At 45.6% G+C, this 27,058-nt stretch overlaps 1 protein-coding gene across 1 annotated transcript in view; it reads left to right on the plus strand.

Annotated features, from left to right (window-relative positions):
• The window catches only part of LOC115541013 (protein phosphatase 1 regulatory subunit 29-like), a 97,756-nt gene extending 71,446 nt beyond the window's left edge, over window positions 1-26,310 (plus strand). The window contains exons 3-7 of the mRNA XM_030352729.1: window positions 20,735-21,339; window positions 21,731-21,880; window positions 22,931-23,925; window positions 24,322-24,973; window positions 25,211-26,310. Coding sequence (XP_030208589.1) covers window positions 21,121-21,339; window positions 21,731-21,880; window positions 22,931-23,925; window positions 24,322-24,973; window positions 25,211-26,278 — 3,084 coding nt within the window. The 5' untranslated portion in view covers window positions 20,735-21,120 and the 3' untranslated portion in view covers window positions 26,279-26,310. The remainder of the gene's footprint in view (window positions 1-20,734; window positions 21,340-21,730; window positions 21,881-22,930; window positions 23,926-24,321; window positions 24,974-25,210) is intronic.
• Window positions 26,311-27,058: the final 748 nt, after the last annotated feature.

A 27,058-nucleotide genomic window follows, 5' to 3' on the forward strand; every position in this document is an offset into this window, starting at 1 on the left:
GTAAGGCTTTTACCGATCTGCTCAAATCACAACTCATGGTAATTAAAACCATTATTAAAAGGGAACTTGATTATTTATAGTCTCCCTGCTGCGGGCCCCCTGCCATCCACATCCATTTTTTTTCTTAAAAGAAAAAGCTCACCAACGTCATTCAGTTTGACAACTCCAACCAAAGCAACTGTTGATCAACCGTCAACCGCATATACTTTTCATTCATTATTGATTGGAGTTTTGTGCCCGCAGAAACAAGTTGATCAATGCGTCATTGGCACAAATAAATTGTGCCAAAACAACAATTAATAACAATTAAAAACATGAATAACCAGAGGGGCCAATACAGTTTGAAGCTCAGCCCGGAGGTCCAGCTACCGCAGACAGCGCTGTCATAAAGGCTAGGTTTCAGGAAAGCCTGGTTTTGACATTGAGCTGTTTTGACATTGAGAGATTTTGTCTGCATTCGTAGCACTACGTAACGCTCGGGTGATGCCGTTTAGAGACTTCAATATTCCTCTAAACGGCATCAACCGGATTACCATTTATGATTATACTTTAGACTATATTTTATACTAAAATGACATGGTGATGGTAGAATAATGACACATAAGTATGTGTCATTATAATAAGTACAATAAAAACAGAACTACTCTTATGTGCGCAAACATAAAAGATAAAACCCACCGACGGGTTGAGTGAAGCCCACTCTCCAGTAAGGGACAGGCTGGTTATTATCCGTTATTATAGCCCAGATCACTGAACGGCCTATATGTACATGTACATGGTTAAGTGAAGCCTGTCTGCACTGGGATTGGAGGCCATTTAATGAGGAATTATGTTAAATGCAGGAAAGGCATTCATTCTCTCCGTGACTAAACATAATGACGCCTTGTCTTGTCCACAATTTGTCTTGTGCACAATTTGTCTTATGCACAAAACGAATTTGCGTTAACAATGCTATCATCGCGAGTATCGCCCATCACTTATATATATTATACAAATATAATCTATCGTAAATATAATCCAAAGCATAAGCAATCACTCATACACATGAATCAAAAATCAAACTCAAATTGTAAATGAATCACTCTGGATACAGTCAGACGATATATACAAAATAGTTTTGATTAGATAGACTGTGAATCTATGCACACTGGTAGGTTAATCAATACAAGATAAGAATCTTTAACTAAACAATATCCAACTCAACAAGACTATGAAGGCACCCCCCCCCCCCCCCCCAATGGCTCATAAGGCCAGCTGCCTGGCCGGCTGGTGTCTGTGTGTTCCCCCAGGAAGGACAAACAACACAAACCATCCAAACCGAGTCATGAATCACCCGGTCGTGTCTGCCACCGCCTGGTGCTGCCGCGTGTCTCGGCCGGGTCTGAAGACTGCCGTTTAGTGATGTTGAACAACCAGCAAGGTGACATCTATTAAACACATGACGAATGGATGGAGAATGGTAATTTTGGAGCGTTAAAATAGGTCTTAATGAGGGCACTGGCCGCAGGCAGGGAGAGGATTGGGATCCAGGGAGGAAATGTGTTCAAAGCTCCCATTTCACATTAGCTGTGCGTGCTCTGTATCACATAAACTACATCATTTTTTACTACATCTAAGACACTGTATCACATATTGCATATCAGATTAATCGACATTACTTATAATACATAAAATATACAGTATTACATACCCTATAGCAAATAAACTGCATCACTTTTTACTACATCAAAGACACTGTATTACAGTCTCCTTATCAAATATACTACATTACATATACTACATCAAATACACTGTATTACATGCCCTATAGCACATAAACTGGATCACTTTTACTACATTGAATACACTTTATTAAATACACTATATAAAACACAACAAAGAACGGCATCACATCAACTATAAACATCATATAAGCTACATCACATAAACAATATCATATAAACGGCATGAACTACATCAGGTATACTACATCGTATATACTACATCAAATCAACGCAGTCCCAGGCTGTATAACATACTCTATATCACTTAAACGGTTTCACTTTGCTGTACTGCATGGCCTACATCCCTTGGACTACCTAATACGCTCTGCATTATATAAACCGCATCACTTGGCCAGCTCGAGGCGGGCGGTTTACTGAGGACAACATCACGTGTGTTCTCCCGCAGCCGGTCAGACTCCTAACAACCTGGCGAGGTGTACAGACTCTCTGACTGGAGGGTGGTGGTATGGGTGGGGGTTCGGGGATGGGTGGGGGGGGGGGGGGGGGGGGGGGCAGTCGTTCAAGTCAAGTGCACCTCTTTAAGCCAGAGCGGCAGCTGGTTGCAGTCGCCCCCGGTGACCGTCTCTCCTTGGCAACAGCTGGACCGTATCCTGCCAGCTCGCCGCACAGCCGCACAGCAGCCTTCTGAGCATCCCTCTTCCCTCGCACAGATTATTCATGATGGGGTGTCTACTGGCCTTTTGTCAGGCCTCACGTGAGGCAAAGTGTATTATAGGAGCTCCAATCCACTCCTGTGTGGAGATTAGATTCATGGAGTGGGGACCTGGGGTTTATTGCTCTCATGCTAAGAGAACCACCTGTATGTATTTGATTTGATTTAGGAACACAGGGGCTGAGCCAGAGCAGTTCTTTGTTACCTTACAGAACCATGGTTCCCTGAGGATTGACCGGAACTATGAGTAAAGGTGCTTGATCTCATTACCCTCAGGACTGCATGAATCAGAACCAGGTAACCAGGGTTAGTCTCAGAAGTCCCTTGTTAAAACTCCCAGAGATGAGGACGAAACCCATTTATTACTCTAACGCTTTCCTCAAAGTTATCCTCCTACTTTAGTAATTAACTAAAAGACTGCAAACAAAACAGAAACTTAAGTTTATTGCTTGGACACTGCTGACCGTCAAGGAGTATCACTCTGACCCTATTCTGTACAGAAAATACAGTTGCCGTATTTGAGATGTTGTGTGAGGCCAGAGAAGAGAGATTATGATGCCAACTCATGTTGTACTAGACAAATGGTAAATGGACTGCATTTAAATAGCACTTTCATCCAAAGCGCTTTTCAATATTGCCTGACAATCACCCATTCATTCACAAATTCCCACACCGATGTCGGAGTCAACCGTGACAGCCAGCTCGTCGGGAGCAGTTAGGGTTAGGTGCCTTGCTCAGGGGCACTTTGACACTCCAGCCAACCCGCTCTACCTACTGAGCTACTGCTGCCCCAGTAGCTGAAAAACAAAACATTAGTATTGACTTTTGTCTGTTTGTTTGTGATTATTCATTCAGATATATGTCGTGCGGTCGATCGATTGGACCAATACATGTTGGCTGTTAAACAGTTGCCTGCCATCTAAGATAAACGATTGAGGGGTCTCAGTGAGGATATTATGCTTCCTCAGGGTACGTCATTGAGTGTGTTGCTGAGATTGCGGCTCGCTCTCTGAATGAGGATGAAGGATGGTGTCGGTGACACAGTCAACACAATACGATACAGGTCGCTCAGGGATTCCATTATGGGGAGAAGTGTGTCAGAGAAATTAAAAAATCATAAAGCCCTCATTACCGGAGCTGGTTACTAAGAAACTCATTCATGAGATAGCGATAACTTAATTTACCATTTAGACATTTAATTAGTGCCTTTATCCAAAGAAACTTGCATCGGCTGCAGACCTCAGAATACACGCCATTAAGGTAGGGGTTAGGTGGTGCCTTGCTCTAGGATGCCTACGGATAGACTTTCGACATGGGGATCGAACCCAGAACATTTTGGCTTTGAGTGATTCACTCTTACCAGAGGTAGTGAGATAGTACTTTATAATCCCAGATGGAAACACAAATAAAAGCCATGGGAATGCACCTTAGCTCTAAGCACAGTCACTTCAGCGAGTAAGCACTATGCAGAAAGTAAAATTTCCAAAAATGACACAATATGCAACCGCATTTAGACCCAGTTAATAGAAAATATGACACACTGTGTAATGCACTGTTAAAGTCTGTGTGAAATGTTGATGTGTCGGCCTCAACACAACAATATGACAACAAAGCAATTGGGTTGGTGTCTCTTACATTACATTTACACAGCCAGAGGTAAGCGTGAGAGAAAATGTGCACACAGACATGCACCAGAAACACAAACAGGAGGAAGGAAGGCAAGCAGCGCGCACAAGCACACACAAGCGTGCACAAGTGTGCACAAGCGTGCATTTGCTCCCATTGTTTCTTTTCAGGCCGACAGTGTTGGTACAGTAGGAATGCAGAACAGTATGATTACAAGGTTGTTGCAGATGTTGGCCAAGCTGAGTTAAAGATGTAGCACAGGGAAGAGGAAGATGAGAGAGAGAGAGAGAGAGAGAGAGAGAGAGAGAGAGAGAGAGAGAGAGAGAGAGAGAGAGCGTGACAGAGAGACAGAGAGACAGAGAGACAGAGAGACAGAGAGACAGAGAGACAGGGATGAAAGGAGGGCCACATGGGAAGCCAGAAGGGCCGACATATCTTAAACAGATAAGGGAAGAAAAGGCATGCTATGGTACTTCATACAAACAAGCATCATACAGGGTTCTGGCTCATTTTCCGTGCGGCATTTCCAACAAAATCATTCAAACTCCCAAAGAGATTTCTAATAAGAATACATTAGGATAACAAATCCAAACACAGCTTTGCCTTTTGTCTACAATTAATTATATTTTTAAAGTGATCTACATATATATATATATTTTTAAGCAGGATTAAGCCTTATTGCTGGAAAAAACAGATACACGTTTTAAACCTATTTATTAAAATTGGTGCTGAAGATAATATGGTTTGATATTCATCTCACCTTCACCCTCCTACAACATCGAAAGCAAACAGGTTGTTGTGATTATTACCAAATTACCATTACCAGATTATTACCAAAGCGTGTACAAGACACTCAAGCTCAACGATGTGATGTTGGTGGTATGGGCTCTAGGACACGATGGGTGCATAGTCGGAAGGTGGGACGGAGGGAGGAAAGGATGGAAAAAAGGAGGAAGGCTTGGAACGAGGGAGGGAATGAGAGATGGAAGGGAGGGAGGGAGGCATGAAATAGAGTGTGTTGAAACAACAAAGGTTTAGATGAAGAAGAAGACTGCGAGGAGTTGGATCTGTATCAGGTCAACACGTGCACACAATGTATACAAACATACACACTGCTAATCACAGATGTGTACCACAAACGCACATATAAAAACATCCTTCCACCTCTGTCTTTATCTCACACAAACATGCACTTGCAGACACATTCTAATGCACACACAAAAGCTCACACACACACACACACACACACACTTCCCGGTTGATAATTGGCTAGAGAAAGTGGGTGATGTGTGCAGGGTTCCGGAGTACATTTTTGTCCTAATTAGTTTGACAGTCTCATCAAAACGACACTTTACTCCTTAATTAATGTGTGCGAGCCCCTCGCATGCGTCTAAAAGGAGTGGGAGAGCGAGGGGGGAGGATGAAAGAGAGGAGACAAGGGAGGAGAATGGGAGGAGGCAGGGGAGATGCTGTGCTCCCTACACCCCCATCCATCCCTCCCTCTCTCCCTCCCTCCCTCCCTCCCTCCCTACAGCCCACCCTCCCCCCTCCTTCCCTCGCTTCCCGGCCTATTTTAGAAGCCCACTAATGATCAAACATACACAACATAAATAACTTAAACAGAATATAGGATGCTCTGCCTGTTCGTACTGCAAACTGGAGCCATCAATCAAATCAGAAGTTACCGGAGCTGTGGGGCCTCTTAAATTGTGTGGAGAAAAAATTAAACTAGAGTTAAATATCAGTAAGACAAACGATGTCTAGCTGGTGAAAAGAAATGCAAAGAAAACGTACTTGCGTAACATAAGATGTATAACTTAACGTAACCTCTTGATAAGGTCAGACAAAAAAAAAAAGATGACATAATATTTTATGAACTGAGAATAGAAATTTTGTCATAGGGTTTTCAAATTAATTTCAAGGAGGGCAAAATCCATGTGTGAGAACTTTAAAGGAGGTCATTTAATGCCTTTGTCATAAAGCTTTTTCAACCCACTAAAGATTTCTTGGATCACGAAAGGATTTTTTATCATCTCAGTACATCTTACTTCAACATACCAGCTGAATCTCATATAAATACTCCTCTCTCCCTCCATCACCTGTTATTCTTAATCTCTAAGGTCTACTCTTTATCCTTCTCTTGTCACCCTTTAAGTCCCATCTGACCCGTGCCCCCTCTCCCTCCCTCTCTCTCTCTCTCTCTTTCTCCCTCTCTCTCTCTCTCTCTCTCTCTCTCTCTCTCTCTCTCTCGCGCGCTCCGTCCCTCTTTTCCGCCCCCAATATCTGCTTGAACTCTCTGTCTTTCCCCTTTGCTTGCTGAGGAGGGGAGAGAGAGGAAGGGACAGAGAGAGAGAGAGAGAGAGAGAGAGAGAGAGAGAGAGAGAGAGAGAGAGAGAGAGAGAGAGAGAGAGAGAGAGAGAGAGAGAGAGAGAGAGAGAGATGGCATTGATGGTTAACCTCCAGGTCTCTATCTGTCTCCTCCACGCTTCCTCCTGCTGTAATGAGACAGAGGGGAGAACTGCTCTCAGACCTACCAGAGCCACACACACACACACACACACACACACACACACACACACACACACACACACACACACACACACACACACACACACACACGCCTACCCTCTAATGGCACACACACACACACGCACACACACGCACACACACACACACACACACACACACACACACACACACACACACACACACACACACACACACACACACACACACACACACACACACACACACAAACACACGCCCCACACACAGACGCGTGCACTCTCAGGCCTGTGCATAAACACACACACACACACACAGACATTTGGTTTAATATCGTTTCTTGGTAATATCATAATCAGCATTCTTCCATCGAACTTCGCTCAGGTCTTTCCCCCCTTCTAAAGTTTGTTCCCTGTCTATCTTCTTCTTTCACCTTCCCTTATTACCATCAGTCTGCTCATCCTCTACTCGTTCTGTCGCTCATCCTGATGCCATATGAAGGTTTTTATTTTAGTTCCATCATACTTTAATTCCATCATCCTCAGCTAATTGCTGGGTCTATCTCTCTCTCTCTCTCTCTCTCTCTCTCTCTCTCTCTCTCTCTCTCTCTCTCTCTCTCTCTCTCTCTCTCTCTCTCTCCCCTCTGTTTACCGTCTATCTCGTCTGACTGGTTAAGTTGTGTGAACAGCTAGGTTCAGTTTTCTTCCACAAAGGTTTGACTTCAAAGTTCTAGAACAGTTGCTTAGATCATCTAGGCTTGAGATACAGGAGTTTTGACGCATAAGGTATGTAATATTATCGGCTTACATATATATATATTTTTTCTTATATAATGTTGCATATATAACGTCATATTTTTGACTCTAACTTTGCTTTTTTCCGGCTCCTAAATAGAATCCTCTCAAGTCTCACATCAAAACCACTATTGTCTGTTGATGCCAACTTAAATGATTTAGCTGTTGTGCTGTGGCATTCTCCCTCGTTATTAGTTAGAGGATTGCTTTTACATGTTTATTTAATTAACACGAAGCTCTGAAGGATGTAGAGGATTCTTTCTTAAATAGATTATTTTCTTCTTCTTCTTATTCATCTTCCTATTTCTGTGATGTATGTGTCTGCAAATCCTGGCGCTGCTCTCAATCCACCGATCATAGCTCAGATGTGTTTCCCGTTCCTGCTAATAAATAAATGAGCAAGAGCTCTTTCTCTTATTTAATATAATACAATTTTGAGCTGCTGCTGTCTATTTATTCCTCTGCGAATATTCATTAGGAGACATGAATATTCAACACCAGCCTCCCCACCCTGATGTTGGTATGGCATGTTGGTATGGAGGACTATTAATGAATTGAAGTGATCATCTCTGTGTCTACATGGCTACAGCATCCTGGCCGCTTCATACATGGGCCTTTCAATAAACAAAATAAAGAAACAGCCATACTGCCTTCTACTATATGAGCAGCATTGTTAACTCTCTCTTTCTTAAAAAATCAAATTCCATCCCATATTTATTGATACTTTTTTTTACATTGAAGAACCCAACCTCTTCATTTCCTATTGGAATGCGACCAGCTCAGCCTACCCATTTGGGGCACATCGTTAAGTTGTTATATAAAAAAAAGCCTGGAATGATGAGGCTGATTCAGGGGGTAGTAAAAGCCGTCCTTGTTTGAACCCTACTTCTCTCCGGGGAGTAATTGATCCACATCCACGGCTGGGGATCTGCTTGTTTTCTAAATCGTGATGTTTGGTGTGCTTAGCCTTTGGTGGAAGAAAGGAAGCTTGGTAATGTCTGTGGATTACCATGTTCGCCCGTGATGAGAGAGGAATGCACAGCGTTGTCCATCTGTTCCCTGTTCTCTTGATGTGAACCTGCTGCTGGGACCCCCTTGATGGTGATGTTAGTATGATGTTGATAAGATCAGGTAGGGTCTTCATCAAGCCCAGATGGGACATTCGGGAACAATGTTTTAAAGCTGGATGAGATGTGGAGGTGACCCTGGGATACTTCTGTTGGTGAGTCCTTAATCTCCAATGACTAGAATTTTTTGTTGCATAGAATTGTGTGTTTTTATGGTGTGAGTGGGTGTAAGCTTAATTTCTCTTCCATCGTAGGCAAAAGTTATCGAGTAATAAAATGGACAGGGAATCAGAACAAGTGAGAGCCACAATGTCCAGTAGCAAGGTTCATTAAAGCTGTTCCTGGTGAAGCTCATAAGTAAAAACATTTTCTCAGAAATAAAATCAAACTCCTGACCTAATATCTGACCTGCACAACAAACATGATGGCACATCCAACTACAAACAGACTTCAGTTTCCAAGCAGAACTTTGGCTTTAATATGTTGTTTCCTTTGAGATGAGTCAACTAGTGTGTATGTACTGGCTCACCTTGGGCCCCTGGGCTTGAGGCTCCCAGTGTGTTGGCCCCAGAGCTGATTATGGCCCCTGGGCTTGAGGCTCCCAGTGTGTTGACCCCAGAGCTGATCATGGCCCCTGGGCTTGAGGCTCCCAGTGTGTTGACCCCAGAGCTGAGTATGGGCCCTGGGCTTGAGGCTCCCAGTGTGTTGACCCTATAGCTCACTACGGGGCCCTGGGCTTGAGGCAAGTGTGTTTGCCCGATAGCAGACTATTGGCCTCTGGGCTTTAGGCTAGTGTGTTTTGCCCCAGAGCTCACCATTGGCCCCTTGGCTCCCAGTATTTTGGCTAGACAGGGGCCACCAGCACTGTTTTTTAGCGATCAGATGTTTGGATGCCCCCCCCCCCCCCCCCCCCCCCGCTCTGCCTCCCTCTCAGTGACATTTGAGCACAAACTTGTCGCCCACCAGTGGTAGAGCTTTCCGAGCTGTGTGTGTCTGTGCTGTGTATCTCGTGGCAGAGTGAGAATCTCCTCACCAGGGAACTCCTCCACAACTCCTGCAGCCTCCCTCTGTGGAACTGTCAAAGAGGTGTTATACAAGTGTACAAACACACACAGGCACACACACTCACAGAGGCACGCATACAGGCACGCGCTCTCACACACAATCACAAAGACACACAGGCACGGACACACACGATGGCACAAAAAAAGGCACAAAGGTACAAACAAATACTCAAACACGCGATTAGGCATGCAAATAGATTAACACATACACACTAGCACACACACACACACACACACACACACACACACACACACACACACACACACACACACACAGACACACACACACACACACACTATGGTTCTCGGCAAGCGACAGAAGATTTCCCACAGTTCACCCGCTCACACACGAACACGCATCCATAAACAGTAACATGTAACGTAAGCAGATACAGCAGCGAGGCTACTGCTGCTTCGTATGTTAAACATCACTGATCAAAGGAATCGGGCTCATGTGAATGAGCATGTTTTTACTCCACTAATGACATCATTAGCCCATGATTTAATATAGGCCTGAAGAGGGAGGGAGTGAAGAGCCCTTTATAAGAAGATGCTATTAATAGCTTAGTGACAGTTGTCTGTATTTTAATTGAATTTCAGATATACCATTCAGACTAAACGAATGAGATATTTCTGGTAAGCCCTGTGTGTATGTGTGTTTTTGTGTGTGTGTGTGTGTGTGTGTGTGTGTGTGTGTGTGTGTGTGTGTGTGGGTGTGTGTGTGTGTGTGTGTGTGTGTGTGTGTGTGTGTGTGTGTGTGTGTGTGTGTGTGTGTGTGTGTGCGTGTGTGTGTGTGTGTGTGTGTGTGTGTGTGTGTGTTTGTCTTAACACGTTAATTTTGTGATATGATGCAAGGTTCAGCGGATGTTATTAGTGTTTTCTTGTGTGATAAATAAAATTGGCCTAGCCTTGTTTATTTTCCAGTTCATTTTCACAGTTTCTCTTTCATTTCACGCTTCATGCATTTCATGCATCCTAGATGGTGTTTCCTAGATGGTGTATCCTAGATGGTGCATCCTAGATGGTGAATCCTAGAATGTGTGTTCTAGATGGTCTATCTTAGATGTTAGATCCTACAATGTGTATCCTAGATTGTTCATCCTGGAAGGCGTTCCCTAGATTGTATATCCTAGATTGTGTACATGCTAGAATGTGTATCCTAGATTGTGTATCCTGGAAGGTATATCCTAGATTGTTTATAATAGGCAGAGTATCCTAGAAGTTGGATTCTAGATTGTGTGTCCTAGGTTGTGCCTCCTAGAAAATGTGAACTAAATTAATTCCAGTTCCTGTCTCAAAGGGGTTCACACTGGCCCACATGATGTGACAATCCCTGATCCCTAGCCCTCTGAAGGGCTTGGAGGGAGAAGTCCCGGAAAACCCAGAGGAAGGAAACTTTAACAAGGAACCCAGAATACTGATACCAAGGGGAGCAATATGAAACAATGGTCAAACAACAAGGTCATAGTAGTCAAATTAAGTCAACCTCTTAAATAAATAGCCACATTTCTAAAAGAAAGCGATGAATAAGGGTAAATAATGAGTTTACTGTGCGTCATGTGATAAGTTGATCAATGCGAACTCCAAATAAGAGTGTTTAGTTAGCTGCCAAAGAACGAGGAACAATGGCTGAGGAGTAAAGGTGATGTTAATGGACCCGCGGTAAACCACAGCTGCAACCAGGAGCAGCTCTCTTGTAGGTTGCTGTTGTAATGTAATAAATAGTAAGCGTGCATAATGAATATCCAAAATAATGAAACTCGATGGGCTCAGAGCCATTATAGAATGACTCATACACTGTCCTGGCGGTGTGTGTATGTGTGTGCGTGAGTGAGTGTGTGTGTGTGTGTGTGTGTTCGGTGTGTGTCAACGATGTCGGCCTCCTAGTGCCCTTCAGTACCTGTCTCATAAGGAGGTGGACTAACACTCCCAGATATGCCGGCCAGAGTGCGGAGGGCTGTGAAAGAACAGGAGTAGATATGCTTTCTTTTACCCTTCGCCTCTCTCTCCCTGTCTCTCTCTCTCTATCCCCCATTTCCTGTCCTTCAGTAGTTTCCTCTTTTCCAAAAGTTTGCTGCCTATTCGGTTGCACATCCTTCTTTGTAACTGCCTCGTTTTGCATGGTGGTTAAGGAATTGTTACTGCTTGATAACGCTGTGGCAGCTTCAATTGAATGGCCGCCTACCGGCATACAATGTGTTTTCATTCATATCTGTGTGTGTGTGTGTGTGTGTGTGTGTGTGTGTGTGTGTGTGTGTGTGTGTGTGTGTGTGTGTGTGTGTGTGTGTGTGTGTCTGTGTGTGTGTGTGTGTGTGTGTGTGTGTGTGTGTGTGTGACTACATGGGCCCTATCTTGCATCCGGCGCAATTGATCACTGGCGCATGTGTCGTTGCTAGTTTGCAACTGGCGCAGAGCGTTCTTTTCCCTCCTGCGCCACGCGTCGGTAAATTAGGGAATGATCTTGCGCCCAAAGGGCCGGTTCGGCGAAAGGAGGAAGCGTGTTCTGGCGCAATCGTTCCCTGGTGGCATTTTGCAGTTTCAGAAACCACTTGCGCCACAAACCAGGAAATACCTGCTATTTTAAGGGCGCATGCATAATGTTGCTTGTGCACCTCGCGCACAGGGCCGACGGACTGCGGGGACAAAGGGGACAGTTGTGGGGGGGCCCAAGGCGGAGGGGGGGCCCATGAAAAAAAAAAAAAATTAAAAAACATTATTATCGGTCACGTCCCCCCGTCAACAATCGCTCCATTAGTGCACGTTACACCCAAACCACAGCTACGGGTAATGAGGCTACTTCAGACCCCAACCCTTTTTATGCGATATGCGCCGGGCGCAAGAGTGATTTTTTGCGCCGGTAAAATAGCGACATCGCCATAGAACCGCCCACAAAGCTACTTCGCTTGGCGCTTCTCACTTGCGTTTCAGACCGTTAAAATAGTGCCCCGTGTGTGTGCCTGTGAGTTTGTGTGTTTGTGTGTGTGTGTGTCTGTACGCCTTTGCCTGAGCATTTGTTGCTGTAACATTTGACGTGTTAACTGTGGGTGGACAGTGTTTATCTCCACCCTGATAGAATATTAAAAACCTCTATGAGGTTATTAATGAGATGATGAATTTGTGCAAGGTCTGGAGACGTACTGATCTGTGAATCCTAACATGAGTTCACGCCAAGTGTACACTTGGTACAATTACATAAAAAACAACGGTAATAGCAACAATTTAAGTCCTTCAGTCTGAATGAGGCGAGGTAGCATTGAATCATAAAATAATATTAATCTCTCTTCGTCTCAAATCCTTCATCCTTCATCTTAAAAAAAAAGCCTGTTCATTTAAGGTTATGTGAAATGTATGTCAGTCCTTGTGCAACAACCTGCGGCATTCTTTGTAAACATTGATATTTCAAAGTCCTCATATTGTCCTCAGATGTGAAGTGGTATTTAATAATCCTTGACAGGAGCTCATTATCCTCTTGTCTTTACGGGGAAAAGGAAGAGAAAGTAGAAAGAAACGCAACGCTTAGTTAGTCAGAAGCGGATTTGTCTGAGGGTGACCTTGAAATTGGCTCACAAAGAAATAAACAAGCACACACACACAAACAAGCACACGCACACACACACACACACACACACACACACACACACACACACACACACACACACACACACACACACACACACACACACACACACACACACAAACAAACACGCAGGACATAATTTCCCGCACTAAACTGCATGTTACAGTGTCCATGTCATTATTCATTCTAAACGGAGATTCCTGGAATTTTCCACAACATTTTAATAAGTGGGCCGATGTAGTGAGCTTGTCAAACCCAGTGCACATCCCCACTTATGATCCAGTCACATTCTATCAGTCTCACGTGTATCTCTGGGTCTTTGGTCTGTGTCTGTTTGTCCGTTTGTCTTCCGTCTGTGTCTGTGTATCTGGTTGTCAGTGTGTCAGTGTATCACAATCAAGTGCACACTCTGGTCTGCCTCTGTCCCTCTCAGTCAGATGGCATAGGTTGGTCATTCTCTCCATTTCGCTTGTATTCTTTTGAAATCCCTCATGCCTTAGCGCACACTCAATAACACACTTGTTCTCCCATACACACACACACACACACACACGCACACACACACAGACACACACACCCACACACACACACACACACACAGCTTTCTAGCTTACTCAGTGGCAACAGGGATAATATACTTGAATAGCATGCATCCACTGCATTGCACTGCATACATGACATACATAACCAACCGTGTGTAGACTTGCACACAAACACCACACAGACAAATGGCACACACACACACACACACACACACACACACACACACACACACACACACACACACACACACACACACATCCACACATAGTTAATATTTACACATATCGACAGTAACAATGGTGCACACAAACACACACACACACACACACATGCACACACTCACACACACACACACACACACACACACACACACACACACACACACACACACACACACACACACACACACACACACACACACAGACATACACACAGCTCTCACCCCCTCTGATGAGTAATGTGTTTATGTTGGCGGCTGTCACACATTTAACAAGGCAAGACGGTAGACCCTACTCTGTTTAAATACAATTACCAAGACTAATGATGTACACACCACCACTCATGCATGAACAATGGGCTGTGGGTGTGTGTATGTCTATGTTTGTGTGTGTGTGTGTGTGTGTGTGTGTGTTTGTCTGTGTGTGGGTGTGTGTGTGGGGGAGGGGGTATGGGTGTGGGGGAGGGGGTATGGGTGTGGGTGTGTGTGTGGGTGGGTGTGCGTGTCTGAGGGAAATGTGTGAATGCTTTACATAATGCTTGTTTAAGGGGTGTGTGTGTTTTTCTGCATACAAGTCTGAATCTGTCTAAATGTTTCGGGAAGCATGGTTTTGTGTGGTTACGTTTGTAAGTTTAGGCTATAGATTTTACATTTGGTCGTTAAGTTACAAAGTGGACCTGTGTTTCATTTTTTTTCTTTCTACACTACAGTTTGGGAGTGTATGCATTTGACCCTTCTAAGAGTAACGGTTCGATCTTTTCACATAACGAAAGGATCTCCCACTCCGTTATGCAGATATATAAGTATGATTATCCCAAGGGTGTGTTTGGATCACACAGACCCAGGGCCCTTTTTTAACGGTCTGAAACGCAAGTGAGAAGCGCCAAGCGCAAGTAGCTTTGTGGGCGGTTCTAAGGCGATGTCGCTATATTTTACCAGCGCAAAAATTACTCTTGCGCCCGGCGCAAATCTAAAAGGGGTTGGTCTGAAGTAGCCTAATTACTCGTAGGTGTGGTTTGGGCGTAACGTGCAATAAACGAATGAGAGTGCCAGCTCCGATCCCCTTTAAGAGCCATGAGCGCATTTGAATCTGACGAGTTGATATTTTGACATTGCGTCTGCAGTCTCCGATGAGACAGATGCACATGAATTTCAAACTTCAAATGGCTCAGTTTATGGCCAAATAATATGGCCTGATTCACACATGGAATAAGGTTTTCTTCCACAACTTCAGAAATACTAATTCCTCAAATACATTTTGGCAAAGAAAACTTAATGCACATATGATATGCGGTAACTGTGGTTCGATTTAATGATATAGTCAATACATTATAAACATCGTTTCTTATCAGTGTTGTATGCATTATCGTTATCGACTTGTATTCCTAATATGCATGTGACCCCCCGTTAATATACATTGCCCTGGACTGTATTATGCGTTACGTGTTTAGTTTGCTTGTGTTTAAACAGATGGACACGCACCCGCATTCATTCATTCTTTTTAACACTCACTAGCGGTAAAACAATGTTTTCACAAGATCAAATGCTCATCAATCCTAAAAGTTATGGGCATGTATACGATGTCTGTGTCAAGACAATATGTGTTTACTGTACGGTGTTTGCAGAGGCATTGATTTAAAAGTACAACTTATTACCTCTGTATCAGCGGTTCTTTCCCAAATAATTTAACAAGAAAGTGTGACTAGGTAGAATAGATGAAAGAAGCAAAGTGTATGCGAGAGGTGCACAAGCAACATTATGCATGCACCCTTAAAATAGCATCTGAACATGGTGCCACTGACTTTAAACCAGGTATTTCCTGGTTTGTGGCGCAAGTGATTTCTGAAACTGCAAAATAGCACCAGGGAATGTTTGTGCCAGAACACGCCTCCTCCTTTCGCCGAACCGCCCCTTGGGGCGCAAGATCATTCCCTAATTTACCGAGGCGTGGCGCAGGAGGGTAAAGAACGCTCTGCACCAGTTGTAAACTAGCAACGACACATAAGCCAATGAGAAAGTCAATTGCGCCGGATGCAAGATAAGGCCCCCAGTGATATTGTCTTTTGGGTCCTTGAGTGAAATAATTTAAAACACCGCCTCAACCTGGATCTGAATTAATGTCACTTTAGATAAAAGTTAGTGAATAGTAAAAGTTGATGTAATAGAAGTAACAGTAGCAATAGTAATCTGTCTGGGAGGAAATTGTGTTTATGACCCTGTTCCTCGCTCCCCTAGTGCTGGTGGTCGATCCGAGGGAATTCACAAAGAGATGGATCTCTGTCCGGTTAAATAAAGGTTAAACCAGGACTTTCCCTCTCTCTCTCTCTCTCTCTCTCTCTCTCTCTCTCTCTCTCTCTCTCTCTCTCTCTCTCTCTCTCTCTCTCTCTCTCTCTCTCTCTCTCTCTCTCTCTCTCTCTCTCGCTCTCTCTCTCTCGCTTTCTCTCATCCTTCTCCACCACTGTAGAATGTGCCCAACACCATCTCTACCTGAAAGGTCAGCGTTGAAAGAGCGGTTTAGAGCCCAAACACAGCGCAGCGCTAAGAGAACCTCTGAAGGGGAAATAAATTGGATCTCTTCCACAAGACCTCGCCTTCCCCACTGAATGTGTCCATCTGTTTTACTTTGTTATTTTTCCTTGATGCGTCCACTTTCAATTTCTCTCTCTCTCTCTCTCTCTTAACCTCCCTCTCTTTCTCTTTCTATACGTCTCTCTCTCTCTCTCGCTCTCGCTCTCTGTCTCTGTCTCTGTCTCTGTCTCTATCTCTGTCGCTCTCTTACTATCTCCCTGTTTGTAAACCTCCCTCTCACTCCTCTCTCTTTCATGTCCAGTGGTTGAAGGATGAGCACAAAGCCAGAATGCTTATCCCCTCTCTGATGTTCTACTTACTCCAACACAATGGGATAACTGAGCCCTGCCTTCCACCACTCTGGGCTAGCAGGACAATCTAATGGTTAGACGCTCCCAGTCAGTTTGACTCCCAGTCAGAAGGTTCTGAGTTGGATCCCCTCCTCATCACATTAGCGGGTAGCAGTACTGAGACACAAACATACCCACATACAGTAAACAAACATACACACACAGCATTCCCGATGCACAGAGAAGCAATGGAAGCGTAGAGAGGACGAAAGAGAGACTCTGAGAACATCTAGAAATCGAAAGGTGAGAGAGAATCAACAGTTGGTCCTCACAGGGGAGGCTGACAAACGAAATTAAGAGCAGGAGAGAGAGAGAGAGAGAGAGAGAGAGAGAGAGAGAGAGAGAGAGAGAGAGAGAGAGAGAGAGAGAGAGAGAGACGCACACAAGGAGAGACCAAATAGAAATGTACGAGTGTGTAAATTGAAAGGGTATTCAGAAAGGGAGAAAGCGAGATGTGTGGAAATGGGTTTGTATGAGCTGTGCAGAATTCTTTAAAGGTGGGTGGCAGGCAGGGCTTGCTTTTGGGTCTTCTGTGTCTCACAGATAGCACAGTCATAATGATTAGCACTGCTTCAGCGGAGCATCACACCACGCTAACCACCCCAATGGCTAAGCACTTGGGTCGTCCATCAACAGTTACTGTTTAGTCATTTAGTTTTTGCTTTTAATCCAAGGCGATTTACAGAAAATCTTGTGAGGGGGGCAATGTAGGGGTTCGGGCATCCCGCTCCAGGATACTTACTGGTTAGACTGCAGACATTGAATCATGAATACGTCATACGTGTTGAGCATGTTGGAGCCAACTGCCACTGCTCACTTGGTAGCTTGGTCTTCTGTTTGGTCGGTGGGTTAATTGGTCTTCTGTTTGGTCGGTTGGTTAGTTGGTCTACTTTTTGGTCAGCTGGTGAGTTGGATTTCTATTTGGTCGGTTGGTTAGTTGATCTACTGTTTGGTCAACTGGTTAGTTGGTCTACTTTTTGGTTAGTTAGTTAGTTGTTGTTCTGTTTGGTCCGTTGGTTAGTTGGTCTTCTGTTTGGTCCGCTGGTTAGTTAGTCTTCTGTTTGGTCCGTTGGTTAGTTGGTCTTCTGGTTGGTCAGCTGGATAGTTGGTCTGGTGTTTGGTTGGTTGGTTAGTTGGTCTTCTGTTTGGTCCATTGAATAGTTGGCCTTCTGTTTGATCAGCTGGCTAGTTGGTCTACTGTTCGGTCGGCTGTTAAATTGGTCTACTGTTTGGTCAGCTGGTTAGTTTGTTAGTATGTCTTCTGGCATAATTTATGTTATGTGGCGCCTGGTCTGTATTCTCATACCTATACCGTCTTCATTGAAAATAAAGCTGTAGCTTTATTTTATGATCCAAAACTGTAAATGCGGCATATTTCCCTGAGCGGCTCCGAGGTAGATTTTGCAAACACAAGACTTCAAAGAAAATAATCTGCACAGTTTTCAGTGATTTGCGGTGGAGTATTAAAACATGAAGTGCCTAATGCCATCCCGATGTAAAGCCCATATGCTCATTAACATCAGAGGTTTGCAAGTAAAAGATAACCTCGTAAAGAAATAAACATAGGCATCACTTTATAACCTGACTACAAATCAGGAAACTTTTCCAAAATGTGCTATCAGTCTGTGACTGATCACTTCAAGCTTCTGCGTTTAAGTAAATTGCTTGTAAAATAAAAGATAACTGGTATTCTGAAACCGTCAAAGGCTTTACTGAAGCTTGAATCATCATCTGTTGACCAGTGACACCACAGGGTCGCTGTCGTGGTGCAGTCGTAAGGAACATTGTACTATATATATATATATATATATATATATATATATATATATATATATATATAATAAATAAATAAATATATATGTAAGGGATAATGCCCGACGAGGTGTCCATTATCAAGAATAAATGGACGACGCGGAGGCCTTAGAACCTGAATTAGAACCTAAATTAAGACCATTCATTTTTATTTTCTTGCGTTTTACAATCCAAATATAAAGTTTTGCTTTGTACATATTTATTATTTGAAATTCGTCCCAACCTTTATACCACAGACACTCTAGGGTCTATATAACCGCTTTGTCTGATTACAGTTTAATTCATTTTTCACAATTGACCAGCTCTCGTTTTGAAGGCTGAACATAAAATTTGACTGAAACTACTTAGTAGATGTCCATACATCAGGGGTTAATGCGCACCCTGCAGCCAATCTGAATTGAGTATTCCCCCAGACCATGGTATGAATATATATATATAATAAATAGATAAATAAGAAATAAAGCTGTCAACATATCCTTTATACCTTGTTCTGCTCTCTCATCACCACGGTCAAATTCCTCAAATAACTCTCTCTGTCGTGACCGGCTGGTTCTCTCTCTGTCTATATAAATATGTATCTCTGCCTCTGTCTTTTTTCTCAATCACTCTCCCACTCTCTTTGTCTCTCTGTCTTGCTGTCTGTATCTCTCTCTGTCTTGCTCTGTCTGGTCTGACTATCTGTCTCTGTCTCTCTCACTTTCTCTTTATCTGACTCTCTCTGTCAACCATCTCTGTCTCCATCGGTCAAGTCAGACATTTTGGTTGTGACCTGGAGTCATCGTTTGCCACGGCTCTAGTTAGGGCTTCCTCTTCCTGTTAACCTTTGAACAGATTCTTTGCTACATGGCTGGGAGGTTGATGCATTAAAAGAAAACCATTACCCTCAAACAACCATAGATGCTGATGTGCTCTTTGGCAAGGTACGCACCATGTCATAGATCACGAGGACCACACAGCTCACTTGACAAAATTGATTGTTTATGTCGGTTTGTTAAGGATGACAGATTCCAAGTGAGCAGCCATGTTGGCACTAGCAGTGAAATGAGCGGTTGCCAAAGGGCTTAATTGGGTGCATGATCTAAAAGCCAAAAGAGCTGGAAGAAATCTATTAAGAATGTGCTGGTGTAACAAAGGAAACCCAAAAAGGTTGCCATTACTTGGGAATAGATTTGGTTACCGAAATAGTCTGTCTTGCTTCTTGTCGAACATCAGGACAAAATCTATCAGGGACGTTTTTTTACTCTCAAATCGTCACAGTGAGAGGGAATGTGTTAATAACCACTTCTGCCTCTATTAAGTGACATTTGATGCTTAAGCTAGGTATAACTTTCAAGGGGAAATGGGAACTTTGGAAACAAATTAAAGAGAGTTGGATCTGTGGAAATGACATGCGGGTGATTTTACGCGGGATTAGGTCCTAATCCTGAATTAATCCCACAAGAGGGAGAGGTAACTGGCTAAGTGTCAGTTAGCAATCTGTGAAGCCGCTCGAACTGACAAACAAAACGCTTGACTTGTCTCACTCCCTCAGCCCGAAATGACCCTCCTAAAAAAAAAATAACAATCATGCGCTATGAAAGTGGTTTTTGTTTTGTTATATCATAAAATGGAAAGGCCTAATAAATTGCAACTAACAATTTAGGGAGTTATAAAAAATAAGGAAAAGGTATTCCCTTAGTATTCATATTGTTTTCATTTGATTGGCAAATTGCATGTTTAAAAAAGATGAAGTGTATCATCACACGACTCACACATATTTTTAATTGAACATGAATAATTACTAACAGAAATAGATCTGGTTCTAATTTTATGTGTCAAAATATCTTTCTCAGGGCTTTAATAGGATTTTAGTGAAATAATTATACCATCAAATTGATTAATCATGGCGTTGCAATACCTTCAAGGGATTTGGTGGTACGGGTATTAGATTCCTATCAGTATTTTTCTTTCTTCTTTCGATTTAATATAACCTCTCTCATTCTTAATCCTCTTCTTTAAGAAATGATACCTGGACTCAACTAAATGAACACCATCTGGGGATCATGAGTGTAACAATTTCATGCCTTTGCTTAATTAGTTATCCCCTGATTAACGCTAACACCTTTCTCTTTCTTTCATTCTCTGTTTCAATCATCTCTCTCTCTATCTCCATTGGATCGCTCTATTTCCTCTCAGGTTCTCCTGATTTCCTGTGAGGTCCCTCCCCCTCACCATCGCCGGCATTGACGCTCCACCGTACATGGACCATGAAAAGTAGTTTTGGCTCCGCCATCCAACGCCTGTCCACTTAGAACACCTAAAATGGCGGCCAGATGCCCCTCTAAACAGCCAGCTAATCTCTAATCACGCTGTGGATACCCACTTCCTTTTTTTTACTGAACCGACTTTCCGGCCTACTGGAGGGTGTGTCTCTGCTGACTCGCTGATAAAGCTCCGCCCTCTGCTGGTGTACGGGCGATTAATTAGCCGGTCGTCACCCCCAACCACCAACAACACCACCCCACCACTCCCACTTTGAGCTCTTTCAGGACAAGGGTCCCAGACAACCCTAATTCTTCACAATGGCCGGCAGAAACCATCTCAGCTCCTTCTGCGCCTCCTCTCTTTCACCCTCCCTGCTCCTCTCGCTCCTGCTGTCGGCCCTGGTGCTCCTGCGGCTGCCCGGGCCGGTCCGGGGGGACTGCTGGCTCATAGAGGGGGATAAGGGGTACGTCTGGCTGGCTATCTGCAGCCAGAACCAGCCTCCATACGAGACCATCCCCCAGCACATCAACAACACGGTTCGTATAAGCAAAAATCATCACAAACATATCATTTATTTGTATATGTTCTTTCATATATTCATATTTTGTCTTTCAAATATTTTTATATGAAAGATAAGTTTAATTATTAAGTCGTTGCATAATATGTTTTGCATGATGATGATGATGATAGTGATGAGGATAGTGATGATGGTAAGGATGATAATGTTGAGGATGGTGATCATGCTCATGACCTATGTTGGTGATGAAGATGCTAAGGATGATGATGTTGTTAATGATGATGGTAAGGATGATGAGGATGACGCTGATGAAGATGTTGGTGATGAGGATGATGGTAAGGATGATGATGGGTGTAATGTGAGGGTGATGGTGATGATCATGGTTGTGATTCTACGTCTTGGGTGCTCAGGTGCATGACTTGCGTCTGAATGAGAACAAGCTGAAGGCGGTGCTGTTCACCTCGATGTACCGTTTCACCAACCTCACGGACCTCAACCTCACCAAGAATGACATCAACTACATTGAGGACGGGGCCTTTGCCGGCCAGGCAAACCTTCAGGTCAGGCCTCTTGGGCGTAGTCCTCTACATGAACATGAAAATATAGAAAATATGTTAGGCTGATTAAACACAATGTACATTTACATAACCTTTACATCATGGTCAGACCGCTGGAACATAGTTTTCAAATAAACGGGAAAATATAGAGAATATGCAGGCTGATTTAACACAATGGACATTTGCTTAACCTTATGATCAGTGTCTGACCGCTAGGACCTAGGCTTCAATCTTTTAATGAGTCCCCTGATGTGACATGTGGATGTAAACGGCAGAAAGTACAGGACAGTAAGAGGATTTAAAAGTAGACAAAACATTAAAATAAGAGTAAAAGAGACATAAATTTGAGATAGCAATTACAATAGTAAACAGACCAGATGAAGCAAAAGGTAGGGAAAGTTGAATTTCTCTGTAGGGATCCTTGGCATTTAATGGGAGCACTTTCAGAGGACATAGATTGACTGTTGCCCCAAAGGATTACGGCTGCAGTGTTCGTGCCCAATACTAGACCACTTTCAAACAATTTTGTATGCATCATTCCGCTACAACCAAATTGAAAAACAGGGTCCTGGTTGATGACTCAACCAACATTGGATTATAGTTTCCACTGTGTTGCTTCTAACAATGTGTGTGATCCAACCACATGTAATTAAAAACAATCACAAATACTTAAATGAGCATTTCACCGGTGGAGGCATGAATATGTCTATAGTCCCCCCCCTATAGAGGGGTGGGACTAGTGGTTGTAGTCTTACGAGAATCCTCCCCTCTTACACTTCCTATTTACTTTTACGCAAAAATCGTCATATTGCGTCATCTTAAACAGGAAGTGTTGGAGATCGATACGGATCTCTCGAGTCTCTCCAGAAAATAAGGGAATGATGCATGACCATTCAAAAATATGAGTGGGTTTCTAACGATACAAAGCTTAATGGAAATGGGTGAAATTTCCCTTTAAATAACAGATTGAGGTCCAACACCAATGGCAACACCAATATTCACCGCGACACAACCCGGTATTAAGACTCTATTTCCATTTCATGTCTTGTCTAGGTGCTCCAGCTGGGATACAACAAGCTGACCAACCTGAGCGAGGGCATGCTGCGCGGCCTGGGCCGCATGCAGTGCCTCTTCCTCCAGCACAACCTCATCGAGGTCATCGCCACCAACGCGTTCTGGGAGTGTCCGAGCCTCAGCAGCCTGGACCTGTCCTCCAACAAGCTGAGCCGCCTCGACCCGTCCACCTTCACCTCGCTCAACCGCCTCATGGTGTGCGAGCTGGCGGGAAACCCGTTCCACTGTGGCTGCGAGCTCTACAGCTTCCTCACCTGGCTGGAGGCGTTCAACAACGTCACACACACCTACGACCGTCTCCAGTGCGAGACCCCTCGTGAGCTGCTCGGCTACCCGCTTTTGAGCCCCTTGCCCGGGCACGGGAGGAACGCCCGCTCCATCCTCTCCACCACCTGCCGGGACGGTATTTACATCCCGGGGATACCCTCCCTGGGCCCTGACATGGACGGGTCAGGCGAGGGTTATCATAACCCGGACCAGGGTCTCTATCACCAGCCCACAGCCACCTCCACCGCCGAACCCTTAAACAGCCACAAGATCTCCATCAAGCTGCAGAGTGTGTCCTTCTTCACAGCCTCGCTGCTGGTGCAGATCCCCAAGCCCTTCAGCAAGATGTACGTCCTGACGCAGTACAACCAGTCCTTTGTGGCCGACATCATGCCTCTGAAGAGCAGGATGGAGGTGATCATGCTGGACAAGCTCAACGCCCACACCAACTACACCATCTGCGTGGCGTCCATCAGCAAGTCCCAGCGCTACAACCACACCTGTGTGGCCTTCGCCACACGAGTGCTGGGCCTGGAGGACCTGGGCCCCAACCCGTCCACCACCACCCACTACATCATGACCATCCTGGGCTGCCTGTTCGGCATGGTGATCGTGCTGGGTCTCGTCTACTACTGTCTCCGGCGGCGACGCATCGCGGAGGAGAAGGAGAAAGCCATCAGCGTGAAGAAGACCATCCTTGAGATGAGGTGCGCGGAGTTTGGGTCGCCCGTCTTTTCGAATCATCGATTTTTTAATCAGGAATGTAATCGGATGGCATTGTGATGAAACTGAATGGCATGTTCAGATGCTTTCTGAATGTATGTTTTGATGATGGATTATTGTGTATATTGTTCTAAATTGGAACAGATACATATTGCACTTTGGGGTGGCATCTCTTAAACTCATTTGAAATTGTGAATAGGTTTGGCTACCTAGTTTTACTTTGAATTTGCAAATGTCCTTCCCTTTATACATATTAACCTACATATTTGCACTGTGGAGGCCTTAAACTCAAGCATTTCGTGATGGCTAATGGATGATTCATGAATGTGCATATGATGATCAACATACGCAGCTTAAATCTTGGGATTATGTTATTTTAGGTACGGTCCCGAGGCGGCAGCAGCAGTGTCTAATGACCCCGGGGCCGTCCAGCGTCTCCAGGACCAGACCCACCACCAGCACCACCACACCGCGGGGTCTGGGGGAAAGATGACCCCATCTGCCTCCTCCAGCACAGGCATGCTCCACGGCTCAACCAACACCAGCTCCTCCCGTCTCTCCACCCTGCCTCAGGTGGAGAAAATGGCCAGCGCCTTCAACGAGGCCATCGGCAACAAGAACAACTACATGGACGTGAGGACGGGCGCCGTGGCCGGTGAGGGCAGGGAGGGTGGGGTGATGAGTGGGGGAGGAGATGCGTTGGTGGACATGTGCGGCCTGGGGGAGAACGGCTCCGACGGCAAGGAGGACTCGGACGACGACGGGCGCGGCTCGGCCTCTGAGATCTCCACCATCGCCAAGGAGGTGGACAAGGTCAACCAGATCATCAACAACTGCATCGATGCCCTGAAGCTGGACGCCTCGGCCAACGCCTCTGTGGCCACGTCTGACGCCAACATCCCCGTCCCCATGGCCCAGCCTCCTGCCTGCATCACCTCTCTCCCCCGCGGCCTCCTTCCCCTCTCCCCTGGCCACCCGGCCGATCTGATCATGTCCTCCTCCCCCAAGATGCACTCCAAACCCCATCCCCAAGCTCACCCCCAGACCCACATCCAGCCGCACACCCAGACCCACATCCAGCCACACCCTCAGACCCACCAGCCACACCCCCAGACCCACATCCAGCCACACCCCCAGACCCACATCCAGCCACACCCCCAGACCCACATCCAGCCACACCCCCAGACCCACATCCAGCCACACCCCCAGACCCACAACCAGCCACACCCCCAGACCCACATCCAGCCTCACCCCCAACCCCACATCCAGCTGCACCCCCAGACCCACATCCAGCCGCACCCCCAGCTCCATCCGCAGGCCCACCCTCCCTCCATGGCACCGGTGCCCCTGGTCATACCGCTGTCCGAGCGTCCAGGAATCAGTGGTGGTGGCTTCCTCTCCCCACCCTACCGAGACCCTCCACCGGCCAACGCCGTACGGCCCATCCAGAGGCAGCTGAGTGCCGACCCCCCCACCACTGCTGGCATGAAGAACCGGTGTGGTGTGCCCTCCGCAGGGGGCTCCATGAGGAACGCTCCACGGGTGCTCAGCATGGATGTTCCCGAGCAGCGCAACCAGGAGAACCCGGGCAAATACCCTGCAGAGGGGAAGGGCGGCTCTGCAGAATGTGGCGGGGGAGCGGTGATGGTGGGAAACGGAGGCGCCGGTGTGGGAGGCAATGGAAACGGTGTCGGGAATGGCAGCGGCAACGGTGGGGTGCGAGTGAACGGTGGAGGAATGGCTTGTGGCAACGGCAATGGTGGTGGGGTCTTGGCAGGACCTGGGCAGCAGCAGCATCAGCAGCAGCAGCAGCAGCAGCAGCAGCAGCAGCAGCAGCATCAGCAGCAGCATCAGCAGCAGCAGCATCAGCAGCAGCAGCATCAGCAGCAGCATCAGCAGCAGCATCAGCAGCAGCATCAGCAACACCACCACCACCATTTGGAGGTGCAGCCTGAACACCACAGCTCCGAGCACCGCCACTCCTTCCCCGCACTCTACTACGAGGGCCCCAACGACTCGCCCCTGCCCGTCCAGAAGGCCTCATTCCTCAAGCCTTTGGGCCGCGCAAAGCGGGACGCCTCCGCGGCCTACTCCCAGCTCTCGCCTGCTCGCCACCACAACTACAACTCAGGGTACTCCTCCAGCCCTGAGTACTCCTCCGAGACCACACTGAGGATCTGGGAGCGCTTCAGGCCCTACAAGAAGAACCCCCGCGAGGAAGCGTCCTACATAGCAGCGGGCCATGCTCTGCGCAAAAAGGTGCAGTTCGCTAAAGATGAGGATCTCCACGACATCTTGGACTACTGGAAAGGGGTGTCTGCCCAGCAGAAGTTGTAATCTTCTCCAGCAGGAATGGAAGATGTTGGTGGGTGAGGAGGAGGAGGAGGAGGAGGAGGAGGAGGAGGAGGAGGAGGAGGAGGAGTAGAAGTGTGTCTTAAAGGTTTGACAGACAGAAGACTTGAGCTACAAGGAGAAAGCGTATAGTGTGAATATATATGGAGGACAAAATGGTTCGGGTTTTTAACATTTTAATGAAACATGGGCGTTTTCTTATACATTCAAATACAATTCGGGAGGTGGTGTGTCGGGACATGGTGGCTCTGTACCATGCCACACTGCCCAGCGATAAGGGAACAATAGGAACGGGTCTCCCTCTTGCTGAACACTCCTGGTGCTCGCAGGCTTCTGTGGGCTGGCTTCGTTTTCCTCTGATGATCCGACGGAGGTTGCTGACGAGCAGGTGTCCTGATGCCTCATTAGTCGGTCCACGGAAGCCGGGCTATCTCACCAGAAACAGCCTCGTTCACAAGTTAAACCCCTTCCCTCACTTTCGCTCACTAATCCTATCAAGCCGCCATTCATACAAAAAATAACAATCATTCCAGTGCTCAGGCAGCCCCTGCCCCATCCTACTGAAGCGTCGTTTAGGGAGATAATGAGGTATTAAGTGCGTTTGTTTTAGCATAGCCTGGATCGCTCTTCTTCGTGGGAGTGCATTAAGGCAAAGGGGTATTGTGCTGATTATTGTTGCTGGTAATTAGCAAGAAAAAGGGTTCACTCAGAACAGGATGTCTGAAATGATGCCACAGAAATGGCCCAGGGAAGTGATCCTTTTGT

The sequence above is a fragment of the Gadus morhua genome, chromosome 3, assembly GCF_902167405.1.
Source record: "Gadus morhua chromosome 3, gadMor3.0, whole genome shotgun sequence".
NCBI classification, from domain to species: domain Eukaryota; kingdom Metazoa; phylum Chordata; class Actinopteri; order Gadiformes; family Gadidae; genus Gadus; species Gadus morhua.